This window comes from Pavona decussata, unplaced genomic scaffold, assembly GCF_977016875.1.
Source record: "Pavona decussata unplaced genomic scaffold, jaPavDecu1.1 SCAFFOLD_227, whole genome shotgun sequence".
Lineage (NCBI taxonomy): Eukaryota > Metazoa > Cnidaria > Anthozoa > Scleractinia > Agariciidae > Pavona > Pavona decussata.
In genome coordinates, this window is record NW_028145632.1 from 13,586 (window position 1) to 32,428 (window position 18,843).

General features: G+C 40.3%; 1 protein-coding gene across 1 annotated transcript; it reads right to left on the bottom strand.

Annotated features, from left to right (window-relative positions):
• Window positions 1-6,622: 6,622 nt before the first annotated feature.
• Window positions 6,623-18,716, bottom strand: LOC146458832 (uncharacterized). Its single transcript, XM_085090240.1, has 5 exons — window positions 18,592-18,716; window positions 16,662-16,780; window positions 9,603-9,802; window positions 8,814-9,159; window positions 6,623-7,917 (listed from the first exon to the last, which is right to left on the bottom strand). The coding sequence occupies exons 3-5, from the start codon at window positions 9,695-9,697 to the stop codon at window positions 7,765-7,767; spliced, it is 594 nt and encodes a 197-aa protein (XP_084946366.1). The 5' UTR covers window positions 9,698-9,802; window positions 16,662-16,780; window positions 18,592-18,716; the 3' UTR covers window positions 6,623-7,764.
• Window positions 18,717-18,843: the final 127 nt, after the last annotated feature.

An 18,843-nucleotide genomic window follows, 5' to 3' on the forward strand; every position in this document is an offset into this window, starting at 1 on the left:
GGAACACAGGATCAGTAGGAACGTAGGATCAGTAGGAACACAGGATCAGTAGGAACTCAGGATCAGTAGGAACACTGGATCAGTAGGAAGACAGGATCAGTAGGAACGTAGGATCAGTAGGAACGTAGGATCAGTAGGAACTTATGATCAGTAGGAACACAGGATCAGTAGGAACGTAAGATCAGTAAGAACGTACGATCAGTAGGAACGTAGGATTAGTAGGAACGTAGGATGAGTAGGAACACAGGATCAGTAGGAACACGGGATCAGTAAGAACACAGAATCAGTAGGAACACAGGAACAGTAGGAACGTAGGATCATTAGGAACTCAGGATCAGTAGGAACGTAGGATCAGTAGGAACTCAGGATCAGTAGGAACGTATGATCAGTTGGAACACAGGATCAGTAGGAACACAGGATCAGAAGGAATGTAGGATCAGTGGGAACATAGGATCAGTAGAAACTCAGGATCAGCAGAAACACAGGTAGGAACACAGGATCAATGGGAACGTAAGATTAGTAGGAACACAGGATCAGTAGGAACACAGGATCACAAGGAACGTAGGATCAGTAGGATCACAGGATCAGTGGGAACTCAGGTAGGAACACAGAATCAGTAGGAACGTAGGATCAGTAGGAACACAGGATCAGTAGGAACACAGGATCAGTAGCAACGTAGGATCAGTAGGAACACAGGAGCAGTAGGAACTTAGGACCAGTAGAAACACAGGATCAGTAGGAACACCGGATCAGTAGGAACGTAGGATCAGTAGGAACACAGGATCAGTAGGAACACAGGATCAGTAGGAAGGTAGGATCAGTAGGAACACAGGATCAGTAGGAACTCAGGATCAGTAGGAACACAGGATCAGTAGGAACACAGGATCAGTAGGAACACAGGATCAGTAGGAACTTAGGATCAGTAGGAACACAGGATCAGTAGGAACACAGGATCAGTTGGAACACAGGATCAGTAGGAACTTAGGATCAGTAGGAACACAATATCAGTAGGAACACAGGATCAGTAGGAACACAGGATCAGTAGGAACTTAGGATCAGTTGGAACACAGGATCAGTAGGAACACAGGATAAGTAGGAACAGAGGATCAGTCGAACGTAGGATCAGTAGGAACACAAGATCAGTAGGAACTTAGGATCAGTAGAAACACAGGATCAGTAGGAACACAGGATTAGTAGGAACGTAGGATCAGTAGGAACACAGGATCAGTAGGAACTTAGGATCAGTAGGAACACAGGATCAGTAGGAACACGGGATCAGTAGGAACGTAGGATCAGTAGGAACACAGGATCATTAGCAACACAGGATCAGTAGGAACTTAGGATCAGTAGGAACGTGGGATCAGTAGGAACACAGGATGAGTAGGAACGTAGAATCAGTAGGAACACAGGATCAGTATGAACACAGGATCAGAAGGAAAGTAGGATCAGTACTGGTTTAACAGTAGCATTTCCTTTTCTCATTTTTCTTCTATAGCCATTGAAAAAGTACGGCACCAATATAACTGAAACAAACTGATCTGAAATACTAAACGTTCACTTGCAAAGCACGTTGTCATCACTGTATATTTTGCTAACATTTTTCAGTTCACGCAGATTAACCATTTTACGAAGGAATATGAGTATCCAAACCCATATATGTTACTCCTTAATTTTGAGGGTGTCTATTCACTGTCTATTAATGTGTTTCAATTGTGGTTTGGAAATGCTTAGTCAAAAAACCAGTTGTATTTGATTTGCATTTTGAAGAACTCCTCATCAATTTTTAATTTTGCTTTTGTTTCTTCTACTTTCTTTGATACAGCTGACAATGATTTAGGGTGCAGAAGAAGGTCTCGGTGTTCCAATTCGCTGCAAAACTGCACAATCCTGTGGTACTCTGAAAAGACCTTGCTTGTAGAACCATCCTGATTTGTGTTTAGCAAGTACAACAGCAAGGCGTCAAAGACAAAATATTCATCTTCCAACCAAGTTGGAGTTATGGGTTCTTCTGCTCTCTTATCCATATAGTCTTGATCTGTTTGGCAGACATCTCGTTGAAAATCTTGTTTGGCTCTTTTTTGTGGGAGTGCTTCCAGTTTGTCTCTCTCCTGAATATTTCTGCCAAAGGGGTTAACGCACGAACGGCACGAACAGAACTTGTTGCAACTTTGGAGGGCGCGGAAGCATGGACAGCGTGACTTGTATGTTTTGCAGAACTCGTTGTTCCTGGTCTTTCCAGCTGCTCCACGACCACACGAACATCGAGTTTCATCCTTGTCTGATTGCTTTGGCGGGATTACCATATTAGATACTCGCTCGTCCGACTCCTCAAGATCGTTTGCAGTAATCGGTAGAACGGTGTCTGTCATCTTTTGTTCAGCGACCAAGTTATAGTGTCCACTACCACTATGAACATAAGCGAGATATATGGGAACCTCAGACAACACGCTAGTTCTTGGAATAACATGAGAAATAGGGTAGTTTTCCATTGAAGTAAAAATTACAAGGGGTATCTGTAATATATTACTCATCGCCAGAGGAACACAGTTGCCTAATTCTGAATCAAAGTGTCCAGGGTTTTTAAATTTCCGCGCTTCTTCATCGTACGCATTGGTCGATGTCACAAGGAATGGCTTGTAGACATGGCTATTTGGACCTGTGAATTCCTCTACTATCAACTGCCTGAGAACGCTTATTTTGTCGCAGTTATTTACATGCTGGCTAAGCCCGAGAGATTGCAAATGAGATGCAAGGTTACAGTTCTGTGATTTCAGAATTGAAGTTACACTTTCAGAGATACAGTGGAAAAAGCAGTTGCCATCACCTGGCATTGGTAACGGAACAAACCCAAACGCCTTTAACACTTTCCTAAGCCTATCGTTGCAGTCTTCCGCGTCCGGCCTGTTATCACGAACGTGCGAGGAGAATAATACGAGGCTTCTCCCCTTTAAACTGAGACAGATTGACTTGCATTGTAGGTGCCTGGCATTTTGCTTGCAGGCTGTGAGCCAAGCTCTTCATATATAGGGCGTAGTCTAGAACTCGTTGGTAAGCATCTTCCTCGCTGATTTTTTCAAAAGTGTTGCCGTCATTTTCATTGCTCTCATCTTCACTACTGCTGCTATTCGAATCACTTTCATAGAAGGGACCTGGCTCAGGGCTATCTTCCAATTCTTCCTCGATGCATTTCGTTTGAAGCTCTCCAGTGCCAAACACTTCTTGGTCCTCGTGAATATCTATAGAGTCTAAATAATACGTGACTGGGGGTACTGTTGATGATCCAGTCTTGTCCGAGAGCCGTCGTTCGTTCCACCTGTATAAACAAGTCCCTATACTTGCCACAGCTACTTTAACTCCCACCCTTCTCTTCTCTACACTCTTACGAAGGCTTTTATGCATCGATTCTTGCCTGCTTGTTCCAGCCTTTGGAGGTATATCTTCCAAACAACCTTTCTCAATGTGCACTTTTAACTTATACAATTCTTTATGGGCCTTGTCTGAAAGTACTTTGTCTCCAGAAAGTTCAACATTTGTCCAGTTTTCCCGAAATCGAGCCAAGTTTTCCAGCATTACTTGGCGTGAAGGTGTTGGTTGTTTTCGTTCTTTCTCTATGTCGCCAGATTGACGAAAAACTAAACGAAAAGAATTGAGACAATTTCTTCCTAGGGGGTGTCTTTTTTTAATTTCACTGGCTATCCGTTGCACTGCATGAAACAAATCAAGTTTGATCGGAATGAGTCCAAATACCCCTTGCAATAATAACCTCCAGAAGCAGCAGTTGTCAATAGAAAATCCCCGGATGATCACCCGACGCTTATTAAACCGTTTTTGGAGTCCCATGAGTAGACTTTTTACCCTACTGAAGCCAGTGCCTCTGGTCAGTTGCCAAGCTAGAATAATTCCTTCCTCGTTCATTATGGAAAACATGGAGTCGAATTGGCGAATCCATTGTCCTTTTGCCACATACCTACATTGCCAGCGACTTTGAATGTATGGTCAGAGCATAGCCAACTGCCTGTGAAGGATGACATCCTTGCATTGTAAAGTTTTTCTTTATTGAGATAGTCGTGAGCAAAACATTGGCGAATTAGCTTTCTGTTGGGATGTAGCGGTGAAACCCTTGGTATGTTACTAATATTGAGTGTTGGTATGTGTGCTGTGGTAGTTCTTATCATAGCCAACGCTCTGATAACCATCTCTGTGTGGTAACTGTGCCACATTTGCTTTAAGAGTGATTCTACTTCCATTTACGTCATTCCTGACGCAGTTTAAACGGTTATCATTCTGTACAAATGACGCGTAATTCCATTTTTGTGTAAAAGTACAACGGGGATTAGTTCTTCCTTCGAAACTGCTTCAGAATGTGCGGGTCATGGCCGACTGTTCGGTGATCATTCTTGCACGCATAGACTCTACTCACCAGCAGAACAGTACTTTCAAGATCTGAAAGCTGCCTGGGGTTGTCGTGCTTCCAATCTCTTCCATCCTTCCAGCTCCTAGGCTTCAGAATTTGGTCACACTGGGGACAACGTAACTCTCCATTGAAATACTGAAACAACGGATCCCAAAGAATAATACCAGGAATAAAGAACGCTTCTATGCTCTGTTGGTCCTCATCATCGTGATAATAATAAATGGAGAATCTTGCAGTGAGCTCTCCTTTCTCGTACCGATCTATTAGTGTCGCTATGCCTTTTAACAACTTTGAAGGTAGCGGATTGCCATCACTGTGATATATAACAAAAACAACCACCAGGAATAAGAGTATAAGTGTGTATGACTTCCTTAAAGGAACATCCATTTATACGATAAGGCTAGGAACTGTGCGGGCTGCCTGTCATACAAAACACGTAAAGGTTCGTTAAAATGTGACAATTATAATGAATACGTTTAAGTGTATAAGGGAGAATAAAAGATTTCATGATGGCACAACCGAATAAAACAAGTGTTAATTGCCAATTAGAGGATTTCGTTGGACAGGGTGAGGTTAGCGAGGCACCAACTACATACTAGTTCCCGGCCAATGCTTTTGAAAACTGAGAATATGAAAAATATTGAGAAAAGTTCAAGGAAAGATCACAATTACGACTGCGCTCCTCGCGGACGCACTAACTGGTAAATGAGATGCTCCGCTCCAGTCACTCGATCGTTCGAAAAGCTAAGATTTGTTGTGGCAGTAGCTTTCCTAAAGCTGAAAACGTTGCTTTTACTGATAGTGAGCATAAACATTTCTTTCATATACCACACGTTTGACATTCAAATCCTAGCAGTATGCAGGATGTTTGTCCCATGAACCTAGTTTAATGGCCTTAGCTCCCACGAGTCTCCTGTAGCTCAGTGGTAGAGCATCCGAACTAGTAATCGGAAGGTCTTAGATTCGACTCCTGATAGGAGCACTCGGATTTCTTTTTTCCGAGTATGCATGCGTCACTTTCTAGAATAATCATCATTCTCATTCATTCACCAGGCTGGAAATATACCATCACATTTCTTTCATATACCACACGTTTGACATTCAAATCCTAGCAGTATGCAGGATGTTTGTCCCATGAACCTAGTTTAATGGCCTTAGCTCCCACGAGTCTCCTGTAGCTCAGTGGTAGAGCATCCGAACTAGTAATCGGAAGGTCTTAGATTCGACTCCTGATAGGAGCACTCGGATTTCTTTTTTCCGAGTATGCATGCGTCACTTTCTAGAATAATCATCATTCTCATTCATTCACCAGGCTGGAAATATACCATCACATTTCTTTCATATACCACACGTTTGACATTCAAATCCTAGCAGTGTGCAGGATGTTTGTCCCATGAACCTAGTTTAATGGCCTTAGCTCCCACGAGTCTCCTGTAGCTCAGTGGTAGAGCATCCGAACTAGTAATCGGAAGGTCTTAGATTCGACTCCTGATAGGAGCACTCGGATTTCTTTTTTCCGAGTATGCCTGCGTCACTTTCTAGAATAATCATCATTCTCATTCATTCACCAGGCTGGAAATATACCATCACATTTCTTTCATATACCACACGTTTGACATTCAAATCCTAGCAGTGTGCAGGATGTTTGTCCCATGAACCTAGTTTAATGGCCTTAGCTCCCACGAGTCTCCTGTAGCTCAGTGGTAGAGCATCCGAACTAGTAATCGGAAGGTCTTAGATTCGACTCCTGATAGGAGCACTCGGATTTCTTTTTTCCGAGTATGCCTGCGTCACTTTCTGGAATAATCATCATTCTCACCATAGCTGTAATATGTCACAATTCACAATTGCTGAAGTGAACGATTTCAATTACCGTTGATTCGCAACTTCTACTTTAGTCAAATTAACAACTTTCCAGTGTTGTTGAAATGAAAATAGCAATTATGTTGTTTATCGCTAACATTTCACAAACTTAAATTAGCTGATCATTACAATTTTCACCTTAAAGACATTCGCACCCAAAATCTTCATACGTACAGATAACTGTTAAACTTTGACTGCTGTTAGACAATGATCAGCTTGTGTCAATAAAGTAAAAAAACGTGGGGTCACCAATTCGAAAGAAAAAGCGCAGATCGTGGTACTCCTATGAACTTTGGTCATTGAAGATGATTTTGGATTCAGCAAAAATTTGAGAAAAGTGGAGAATTCTATCGAAGTTAATTGTGTTTATTTCAGCGTAAGCAAGCCTACTGAATAGATTTTTGCAAACTATGTCGTTCCTACCAGACGAATTAGCCTTAAAAAAGGATATTTCTCAGTTTCGCACACTGTATTCATGCAACAATTGATACCATGCGAATAGTAAAAGCGAAAACTTAATTAAAACTCCCCACGTACAGGTTTTTTTTTTTTTTCTGTTGTGATGAAAAGAATCAGAAAAGGAAGCGCTCTCCCGAAAAAAAAAACAATGGGGGTCACCGTGCGTCCAACAAAAAGATTCTGACACCGAGTTTACTTCTCGGCCATCACCACTACATCTTGTTCAGTTTTTTTTTTTTTTTTTTACTCGGTGTAGCACGCATGTGCCTAATAAAGAGCGTGCGCAATAAGGATGCGTATTAGGGATGGGCGAGAACGTCCTTAAATTCTCCGGACAAATCAGAAAAACAAATCGTTTCTCCAATCATTTAATTAAGGTGGCAGCACTAGCACTTAGAACAAATGTTATCATTTGTGTTTTGGACAATAGCGTCTAGAGTATCTTATTCAATTGCCTACCGATGAGGAAAAAAAATAAAAAAATCTTCCTTGTAAGAAACCCAAAAAGTGTTTCGGCCGGTTGGTTAATTACTTCAAGGGTAATTGAACCATGACGCCTAGAAAAAGCTGCCAAAATACAGGAACAGAGCTTATTTCGATTAGAATACAGTATATGTCAGAACTCTGCCTCTTCATTATCCTTATCAATTCACAATTATGTTCCCTCGTAATTAAATGCTCTCAAACAGAGTTTACGTATTCTATTTGGGTCCTTAAATTTACTCCCTTTATCTCTAGCGCGAAAAAGTCTCATAACTAATCATCGTCCCCCTCTTCAGTAATTCCATAAGTTGTCTCGAGTTCTTCCTTGTCAGGCGACTTATCGAGCATCTTATTGAAGAGCTCTCGAGAGACACAACTGATAGGCGCTCTTGCCGTGAAATGCTGACGGTACATTTCTGCGGTGACATCGTAATTCTGGAGGCCCTCTGCAGTTGCGCGAAATGGAAGAAGCTTATAAAACACATTGCTTCTATCGACCACCAAGACAGTCCCCAGTCCGTCAGTTTTTAGATTGGCCATTACTTCTAAAACTGTTGCGGCCAGTGGCCGCCTGCATCCGCTGATATAGAGCTTTGGACAGTCACAAAAGGACCACGGCACGTCAATACTTTTGTTGCGATGGTTTTTGTGTCTTCCCTACTATCGTTCCGCCCTTCTTGCTCATTTCCAACCTGCAACTAAAATTTAACAATTCAACCACATCAGTCCTACATGATACGTTTCTTAAATCCCGACAAAGCAATTCATGTGTCATACTTGGCATGCGAAAGTAACTTCGAGGCATATAGCAGATATATAGAGGATATTACATGACCGCGAGGAAATACGAAATTTCTCTGCGAGTGATGAAAAACATGCGAACGAGTAAAATAGGTATTATATAAACACCAATGAAATACCAAATCATTGCAAAAGGCGCGATTTATTATGTAACCATAGCAGCAGGTGATATTTTCACGTGTGAAAAGAACACGTGTGAAGATCTCATGTTTTCGCGCGAAAGCTCAACTGGTATTTCATTGGTGTTTATATAATAAATAAAGAATCTACAGTCTCATTGTTAATTTCATTCACCCTCCTTCTTAAATTTTCTACAGATTAGAAAAACAAATACGAGTGGCAATGGTTGAAAACTCGATATTTAAGATCCAACAATTCATAGCACAGTTTTCCCTTATCCGATTTATAACTAATCAGTAAACTTTGTCCTATAACGTCCTTTATTAACCTGGACGTGAATCCTAGATACTTAGCGTGTCCGAAATTAAAGGGGGTACTATAGGTAAGAAATATAGGGAAGGGGGAAGGAGGCAGGGTGGGTTGATTAAAATTCTTGCTACTGTTTCAAACGGTTACATTTAGCTTCTTCTTACACAGGGTTTCCTTGAGAGCTCACGGAGGAGGGTCTCGCATTTACTTTATGCATGTACATCCCTTGTTAGTAGTTAGATTGACTGTAATTGGGTGGTTTATGTTCACATTTTCCTTGGTTTAAATGATGAACGGCCCCTTAAGCTAAGGCGCGCTAAGCCAACTCAATCCATAACTTACATTACTTAATATTTGTAAGTACTTGATCAAGAACTTTTCGTTGCTTTGCGAAGTAGTGTGTCAAAGCAATGGCCCGCTTTAATGTTTCCGCACTCACAACGGAAGGTGGTGACGATGCTGGAAGACGATCTAACTTATTGAGAAGCTGCCCGTAGAACACGTGCATGACCGCCGCTAGCCTCAACACGTGCCTGTCGTCTTTTGAGACGTCTTCTGTTGCTCCGTCATTCTCCTCCCACTGCTTATTAAGCTTGTGGGTAATCTTGTCTAAAAATTGTTCAAACGCCTCATTTCCTGTTGCATCCGACGTTAATGTCATTACATCGTTTTCGTCGTGACAGAAGGTATAGGTACTTTCGTAGACAGATCTAGAGAAGACAAATAAATGACGGAAACAAGTCACAATCAGTGCAAGCAAGAAACAGAAGACAGTCTAAACTGGGGCAATAAGGTATTCCCTAGTCTCGTCATTAATTTGTTAACTATATGGAAGTACTCTTCAGAATGGCCGTGACTAAAATAGGCCAGAGGGTTTCTGATTTTTTTTTTTTTATTGCAAGCGGTTTAAATAGACTTCACGTTCTTTTGCTTAGATTTGTCTTAAGAAGACTTCAAAAATTGTGGGAGGGTCTGCGGCATATAATTGCCAACTCTCCAATAACGCTTTCACGTATTCGAAAGCCATAGTATTTGAAAATTTCTTAATTTATGGAAACTTTAATGGATCAGAAACAGTAGCTATTCCCTTTTGCCCTTATAACGAACAAGAAAGAAAGATAAAGTAAAACATGTAATAAATCAGGCGGCTTACCTCAGGTCCTTGACAGCTAATTGATTTAAGCGGCCTATGAAAGTCTTGATTTCAGCAGCTGTGAGGCGCTGTGGTTTAGGCTGATAAATAAGCATCCTATCCACGGCCCCATCTCTTCTTTCCTTTAATCGGGCGTAGATAGGGTAGAAACGTTCCGGCTGACTGTAGCCCACAATAGACACACCGGGATTCTGGATGACCTTTACAATGCAGAAGAAAACAAAGTAAATTTAGATATCAACTATGCATATCCATATCATCGATTAGTCATATCAGTGTCCTACATTTCCGTGGAAAGACGTCTGGAAATAGGAAACGTTCACCCTCCAGGGAAAACTATTTCACTTAAGTGAGTGAGAAAGCCGTGGGAAATTTGAATAATTGGAACGAAACACTACAATATTATACCCTAAAAATACCTACTTTCAAAAATATAACCGCTGACCAGTGTCCTAGAAATGTACCGTCAGCATTTCACGGCAAGGGCGCCTATCAGTTGTGTCTCTCGAGAGCTTTTCAAAAAGATGCTTAATAAGTCACGTGACAAGGATGAACTCGAGACAACCTGATGCAAGACGATGATTGGTAATGAGACTAAACATTCTGCGCTAGAGATAAAGAGAGTAAAGGACCCAAATAGAATACGCAAACTCTGTCTGAGAGCATTTAATTACGAGGAGACATAATTGTGAATTGATGAGGATAATAAAGAGGCAGAGTTTTGACATATACTGCATTCTAATCGAAACAAGCTCTGTTCCTGTTTCAGGCTCAATGAACCTTAAACTAACTAGCCAACTAAAAGAACGTGCGCTCTAAAAGTGAACCAAAGAGGGCTATCGGGGAATGCTTCCTCGGAAAATTTTGATTTTAATTCTTCTATAATCAGGGCAAAATATATTGGAAAACAAACAAAACTTTTCATTTAAATTGTTCAGTGCTGTTTCTATTGAACAAAAGCTGATAAACATTTGTTATCCGATCTTTAAAATCACTATCACTACAATCTCCTCCATTGCTAAAGTATAACTGCTAATATCAACCTTTAAAAAACCTAGAAATCCAACGATTGTAACTGAACTGGAGTTAACTCAACGCGCAACAAAGCAGAATGTAGATTATAACAAAACGTCCAGCACAGCCCATTAAGAGATAATATCAGGCAAATTATTTGAAGACACCAAACTATTCTTCCTCTGTTAATTTAGATTTTTACTACAAAATCGGTGGGAGGAAGGGGCTAAAAACCCTCAACCCCTCCCTTACAGATCCTTCTCTTCCTACCGTTGTTACCCATCCTGTTTTCGCAGTCAACTTACTGATCCTGTGTTCCTACTGATCCTGTGTTCCTACTGATCCTGGGTTCCTACTGATCCTACGTTCCTACTGATCCTACGTTCCTACTGATCCTGTGTTCCCACTGATCCTGCGTTCCTACTGATCCTACGTTCCTACTGATCCTACGTTCCTACTGATCCTGTGTTCCCACTGATCCTAAGTTCCTACTGATCCTACGTTCCTACTGATCCTGAGTTCCTACTGATCCTACGTTCCTACTGATCCTACGTTCCTACTGATCCTGTTTTCCCACTGATCCTAAGTTCCTACTGATCCTGTGTTCCTACTGATCCTGGGTTCCTACTGATCCTACGTTCCTACTGATCCTACGTTCCTACTGATCCTGTGTTCCTACTGATCCTACGTTCCTACTGATCCTGTGTTCCCACTGATCCTAAGTTCCTACTGATCCTACGTTCCTACTGATCCTGCGTTCCTACTGATCCTACGTTCCTACTGATCCTGTGTTCCCACTGATCCTAAGTTCTTACTGATCCTACGTTCCTACTGATCCTGAGTTCCTACTGATCCTACGTTCCTGCTGATCCTACGTTCCTACTGATCCTGTGTTCCCACTTATCCTAAGTTCCTACTGATCCTGTGTTCCTACTGATCCTGGGTTCCTACTGATCCTACGTTCCTACTGATCCTACGTTCCTCCTGATCCTGTGTTCCTACTGATCCTACGCTCCTACTGATCCTGTGTTCCTACTGATCCTGTGTTCCTACTGATCCTGTGTTCCCACTGATCCTAAGTTCCTACTGATCCTACGTTCCTACTGATCCTGCGTTCCTACTGATCCTACGTTCCTACTGATCCTACGTTCCTACTGATCCTGTTTTCCCACTGATCCTAAGTTCCTACTGATCCTGTGTTCCTACTGATCCTGGGTTCCTACTGATCCTACGTTCCTACTGATCCTGTGTTCCTACTGATCCTGTGTTCCTACTGATCCTGTGTTCCCACTGATCCTAAGTTCCTACTGATCCTACGTTCCTACTGATCCTGCGTTCCTACTGATCCTACGTTCCTACTGATCCTACGTTCCTACTGATCCTGTGTTCCTACTGATCCTGTTATCCTACTGATCCTGTGTTCCTACTGATCCTACGTTCCTACTGATCCTACGTTCCTACTGATCCTGTGTTCCTACTGATCCTGTGTTCCTACTGATCCTGAGTTCCTACTGATCCTACGTTCCTACTGATCCTACGTTCCTACTGATCCTGTGTTCCTACTGATCCTGTTATCCTACTGATCCTGCGTTCCTACTGATCCTACGTTCCTACTGATCCTACTGTTCCTACCGATCCTGTGTTCCTACTGATCCTGAGTTCCTACTGATCCTACGTTCCTACTGATCCTGTGTTCCTACTGATCCTGTGTTCCTACTGATCCTGAGTTTCTACTGATCCTACGTTCCTACTGATCCTACGTTCCTGCTGATCCTGTGTTCTTACTGATCCTGTGTTCCTACTGATCCTGAGTTCCTACTGATCCTACGTTCCTACTGATCCTGTGTTCCTACTGATCCTGCGTTCCTACTGATCCTACGTCCCTACTGATCCTACGTTCCTACTGATCCTACGTTCCTACTGATCCTGTGTTCCCACTGATCCTAAGCTCCTACTGATCCTACGTTCCTACTGATCCTGCGTTCCTACTGATCCTACGTTCCTACTGATCCTACGTTCCTACTGATCCTGTGTTCCCACTGATCCTGCGTTCCTACTGATCCTACGTTCCTACTGATCCTGTGTTCCTACTGATCCTGTTATCCTACTGATCCTGAGTTCCTACTGATCCTACGTTCCTACTGATCCTGAGTTCAATTCAATTCAATTCAATTTTATTTGCCATTAACAAAAAAATACAACATAAATACATTATAGACGACACACAATATTCTTACTATTACAATATTCATACTTGACTATTTACAATATTAAATCTGTTAAAGGCTAGGAAGCCTATATAGAAGCCGGGGGCTTATTAACTATAGGCTTCCTAGAACTATTGGATAAACCATAGAAGTTAAGGGTACTGATTGAAATTTCCAATTATTTTTTTTTTTTTTAAAGAAGAAAAACAAAAAAAACAAAAAAAAAAACAAAAAAAAAAAAAAAGGAAAGGAAGGAAAAAAAGAAAAGGTAAAGAAAAGGTGTGTAGCTCAACAAAGAGTCAATTTAACTTAGATACACCTGTAGAAGGAATTTTTTAAGTCTTTTGCCAAACAAACTGATACTTTCACTGTTTTGAATTTCACGACTTCGCGAGTTGAAAAACGAAGGACCTTGAAACCGAATTGAGAATTTTCGAAGATTAGTTCGACAATAAGGTATATAGAAAAGGTTGGAATTTCTTGTTTTATAAGAATGTATTTGACTTGCAAGAGTAAACATATCACGAAGATAATTTGGAAGTAAGCTTCTTTTAAAAAGATACATAAATTTACCTATTTGGTATAAATAAATGTCAGAGAATTTTAAAATCTCCTGTTCTTTAAAAAGAACACCAGTATGAGCATCAAAAGAAACTTTTGATATTATTCTAATTATCTTCTTTTGCAGAACAATAATCTGATTTAAATTAGACTGATACGTCAATCCCCACACAGAAACACAATAAATTAAGTAAGGGTAAACTAGACTATAGTACAAGGAACGTAAGGAGGTTTTGGGGAGGCAAAAACTAGACTTATAAATAATACCTATTGATTTTGATATTTTTCTAGAAACACTAAGAATGTGAGGCTTCCATGACAAATGCTCATCGAGGATAACACCTAAAAATACTGTTTCTTTCACACGTTTAATTGCATTGTTGTCAATTTGAATAGATATATCAAGTGTTTGCCTCCTTTGGGGTGGTCTAAAAACCCTAAAATTTGATTTTTTAAAGTTAATGGACAGTTTGTTTGCTCGACATCAATGAGTTAATTTAAGCATTTCAGAATTCAAGATTCCAGGAAGCAAGTTAAAATCTTTGTGGGAGAAAATATGTTTGTATCATCTGCAAAAAGAATAAAGTCCACGACCTTCGACACGTTACACAGATCATTTATATAGAGTAGGAAAAGTAGGGGACCTAGTATAGAACCCTGAGGCACCCCGCACTTAATTTCGCAATACTCCGACCTAACGCCATTAAATTCCACATATTGTTGTCTATTGCTTAGATAGCTTTTGAACCATCTAATTGGAGTGCCACAAACACCATAATGCTCTAATTTTGAAATCAAAATGTTATGATCAACGGTGTCAAAGGCCTTGGACAAGTCTATAAAAATACCAAATGTGCATTCCTTATTGTCAATGGCAGAAGAGATTTTGTCATATAAACAAGCAAGAGCATAAGCGGTGGAGTGATGCTTGCGAAAACCATACTGATTGTCAGAGAGAATGTTATGATTATTAAGAAACATTAAAAGACGATTGTACATTACTCTCTCTAGGATTTTAGAGAATGCTGGTAAAACAGACACCGGTCGGTAGTTCGTAAATATATCCTGCTCACCAGATTTAAATAAAGGAATAACTCGAGCAATTTTTAATTGTTTTGGTACAATTCCAGAAGTGATGGATAAGTTAATTATGCATGTAAGAGGTGAAATAATTAAATCGATAGATTCTTTAATTAGGCTCATAGAAATGTTGTCATAACCTACAGCAGTACCTGAACGACAAGTGCTACATATTTCAATAATTTCTTGCTCATTTACAGCATCTAGAAATATTGAATTAACTAGTTTTGGAGGTAAAAAAGAATTGTGCGACTTTTCTGATACAGGAATTTTGCTAGCTAAATTGGGGCCAATATTAGTAAAATATTTACAAAAGAAATTAGCTATATCTTTTGGATTGGAAATTTCTCGAGAATCTACCCTAAATATTGATGGCAAGCTACGCTTTCCTTTATTTCTATTAAGGATTTCATTTAGAACTTTCCAGGTAGCCTTGACATTTGATTTTAATTTTTCAATTTGTTTTTCATACTATAAACGTTTAGCAACTCGAAGAGAATGAGTAAGTTTGTTTTTGTGCGACTTATATGCATTTTCATCAGTAGTTCCTACTGATCCTGAGTTCCTACTGATCCTACGTTCCTACTGATCCTGTGTTCCTACTGATCCTGAGTTCCTACTGATCCTACGTTCCTACTGATCCTACATTCCTACTGTTCCTACTGATCCTACTTTAACACTGATCCTACATTCCTACTGATCCTACCTTCCTACTGAATCTTAATGACGTCAGTCAGGTCTTCTTAATGACTACGTTCCTACTGATTCTACATTCCTACTGTTCCTACTGATCCTACGTTCCTACTGATCCTACATTCCTACTGATCCTACGTTCCTACTGAATCTTAATGACGTCAGTCAGGTCTTCTTAATGACTACGTTCCTACTGATTCTACATTCCTACTGTTCCTACTGATCCTACGTTCCTACTGATCCTGTGTTCCTACTGATCCTGTGTTCCTACTGATCCTACGTTCCTACTGATCCTACATTCCTACTGATCCTATGTTCCTACTGAATCTTAATGACGTCAGTCAGGTCTTCTTAATGACTACGTTCCTACTGATCCTACATTCCTACTGATCCTTCGTTCCTACTGAATCTTAATGACGTCAGTCAGGTCGTCGTACACGAGCCATGAGCCATAAAAGGAGACTCAAAAAAGCCGTGTAACGGTAACAGAGTCCTACATCTCAAAAAGCGTGTTTGCCAATGCTCTTGCGAAGGCTTCGGATTTCTTTCTATTATTATTTCCATTTAGTTGGAAGTATGCTGGTATCCTATTAAGTTCTATGTTCAAGACATGGGGGCCCTCTTTCTATACCTAGACTCAACTAAGAGTGCAATTAAAGTATCTGTTCTTCGCCGGAACGGAACGAAAACGCAACGACGATCAATAAGCTAGTGCCAGACCCTCACACTTTTTTATTGCTCAAACCAGTCCCCCACCGCGCAGGCCTGTCACTATTTATAAAATAAAAACCACTGATGCTTTTGATCTTGCCGGATCTCGCCACGTCATGTTTTCGCCCGTGATATCCGGATTGGGGGAAGCCGCTAAAAACAATATGGCGCCAGGTAAATATGGCGATCGTAAAATCGTCGCTTCGTTTACTACAACTGTCCACGGGAGCTTTATGTTTTCTTTTAGAAAAAGCCCTTTTAGCTTAGAATGTCAAATGGTGATGGGACGAAAGGTTAATCACCTGCTGGCGACCAGTTCTAAATTTCTGGTCGCCAACACCTAATTTTTGGTCGCATTGGCGACCAGTCAGTCGCAATTTCAGACCCTGACTGGTTTGCTTTATCTTGCAACTCATTTATCAACTCGATTTGCGACTCTAATAGCGCGATCATTGCATGACTAATTTAAATTAATTTTACAGTGCAAGCAACACTGTACTACAACAGCAGGTGTGGAAATAATAGTTCACAGACTGTAAATGTTCAACAGAACACAGGTCTTAAACCAAACTTGTCAACAAATGATTATGCACTATTGCACATGCCTGAAAACATCCAACACAAAACAAGTCATTTCATACATGAAAGACCACCGCAGTTGTGTGTAAAAAAAAAAATGCTGACAGAGACAATTTACAGTGAGATCTTGTAACTACAAATACATGTACTCAATAACATTATATTTTTAACAGAATCTCCTTGGAGAGGTGGAGATACTGGCTGCTGTACTTACACATGGTTGCCTCTGTCAAGATGTTAATATATGTGGTAAACATCTTCACGATGTTTGTTGGCCCAGCCTCCTGGGGAGACGTAACAGAAGCAGGGCTCGCAGTAGCCATCCTGAGCTATCTGAGAAAACAAATTTAAAACAAGCATGTTTGTCTTATAAACAGAGGTAAAACAGACAAATCTAGACTTTTGACAGTGTTTTCTATTTAATTACCATAAGATTATTATTTGTTTTAACTTTATTATATGTGAATGATCAGAACCAGACACTTTGGAATCCAAAACATTCCTTCACTTGAACTAAAAGTTCTGAAAGTTGATTAGGTTTGATTGCATAGTGGATACAAAAATGTGTGATTTGCTTGTATCATGGAGTTCCAGAAAATATCCATACCCACCCCATGGAAGGTCATTGGAAATTCTGAGTGGGTGGGGGGTATCAAAGGCCAAAAGTTTTAAAGGAAAGTATGGAGGTAAACTGGAATTTCTGGAGGGGTGGGGAGAGGAGCTCAATCCAAAAAACACCTTCCATGGGGGAGGTATGGATATTTTCTGGAACAACACATTACGTCAACCATTAACATGCGATTTAATCAGTCATGCTAAGGTAAACATTTTTTAAGAAGTATCTCTCCCATTTGGAGTGCTTTCAAAATTATTTGGTGGCATTTGTTTGGGTTTGGAAGTCAAACACAATCAACTCCTCACAAAATGTTCTAGTTCAACTGCATTTGATTTCCAAACCCAATGAGCCGACGTTATCCAAATGACCTTAATTTGATTGGAGTGGGTTTGACTATTGTAGTATTTAGCATAACATTTTAAACTATGATTTAAATGAAGTTGGAAAACAAGTTCAGAAAATAAAAATGCCTTCCTGAACTTAGCAAAAAAGAGAAGTTGGGTGGAGAGATATGACACAACTTGAGGAAATATAAAGATTAAAACATTGTGATTTTCAGAGAGAAATGTGTGGTATCTGGGAAGAGGTACATGTGCGAATGTTTGACTTATCAACAAAGTTGATAACTAAAGGTAAATTGGTCACCGTAAAGAAATTAACTGCTGATATTTTTCGAGGGTTAGCCTTAAATCATCACAGTGCTCTGAAAAGGGGCTAATGCTTCAAAAGTCAGCACTCAAATCTTTTGACAGTGGCCAAGTTAGCTTTAGTTATCAACCAAAAACATTAGTGTGTACTCCCCGCCAACATAGCACTGCAGTTTCTTTAGAAACTAACCCCCTTATCTAGAGGTACATGTTTAGCTGTAGTCTCCTGATCACACAATTCTTGGTAAGAATCGAAAAAATTCAAACTTCTGTATTCCCCCATGTTTGATGCAGGTCTCTATGAAACTTCATTCTTTGCTAAATTCATCATTTTTGGTTGAATCTATCGATGGTTTGCATGTGACGTCATGTCGGCCATGTTGGTGGACAGGAACAATAAGATTTTTCCTCTCTGGGAGTTAACTATCATTTTGAGGCAAACCATGTGAGCAAATTTTCTTTTGTTTTCTCCACCAGCACGGTAGCAATGCAAACCACCTATTTTATGAATGGATTTGGTATCTTACAGCATATCATTTAAGATTGTAAGAATCAACCATGTACATTGAAAAAAAGCACAAATAAAAGATTATTAATATTTGCGCCCTTTGTACGAGCAGTTAATCTTCTTACTGGAAACTTATCTCGATTTATTTGAACGTAAAAATATAAACTTAACCGACCTATAATAACGAATGCGGGGTTATTAACAAGTCAAACAGGTTCAAGATTTTCCATTCCGGAATGTACTGCAGATCGACAAACGAGCCCCATCCCGTGAAAATCAAAAGCTATTTTGATAAGGAGCGCTTTGAATAGCCACTAAATTGATTCTACTTAACAAGAAAAATAACACAAAGAAAAAATAAGCAAGTTGTTACCTTAGTCAGGGCCGAATGGTCCAGCAACGAAGGCTTTTATCCAAGGGCTTGAAAGTATGCTTTCCTCGCCTCCCGCTTCAACTACTTTGGTGAGATTTACATGACGCAGTCATTTCACGGAGACCCTCAAAATTGAGGGTCTTGTCATGCGCTTGCTCTATGAAGACATCCGCTGTCTGATATTTCCTAGGCGTTCCAGCATGTGCTCGCATGTGAGTGAATTTGAAAAAGCCTGAAGTGGTGTGTTTTGCC

What these genes read in the sequence shown, in the direction of transcription:
- LOC146458832 (XM_085090240.1), bottom strand. Translation starts at nt 9,697, where the DNA reads ATGCTTATTTATCAGCCTAAACCACAGCGCCTCACAGCTGCTGAAATC. An exon ending in TTAGCTGTCAAGGACCTGAG is followed by an intron (nt 9,160 to 9,602) that starts GTAAGCCGCCTG and finishes TGTCTTCTCTAG; the next exon opens with ATCTGTCTACGAAAGTACCT. An exon ending in AACGAAAAGTTCTTGATCAA is followed by an intron (nt 7,918 to 8,813) that starts GTACTTACAAAT and finishes GTTAAATTTTAG; the next exon opens with TTGCAGGTTGGAAATGAGCA.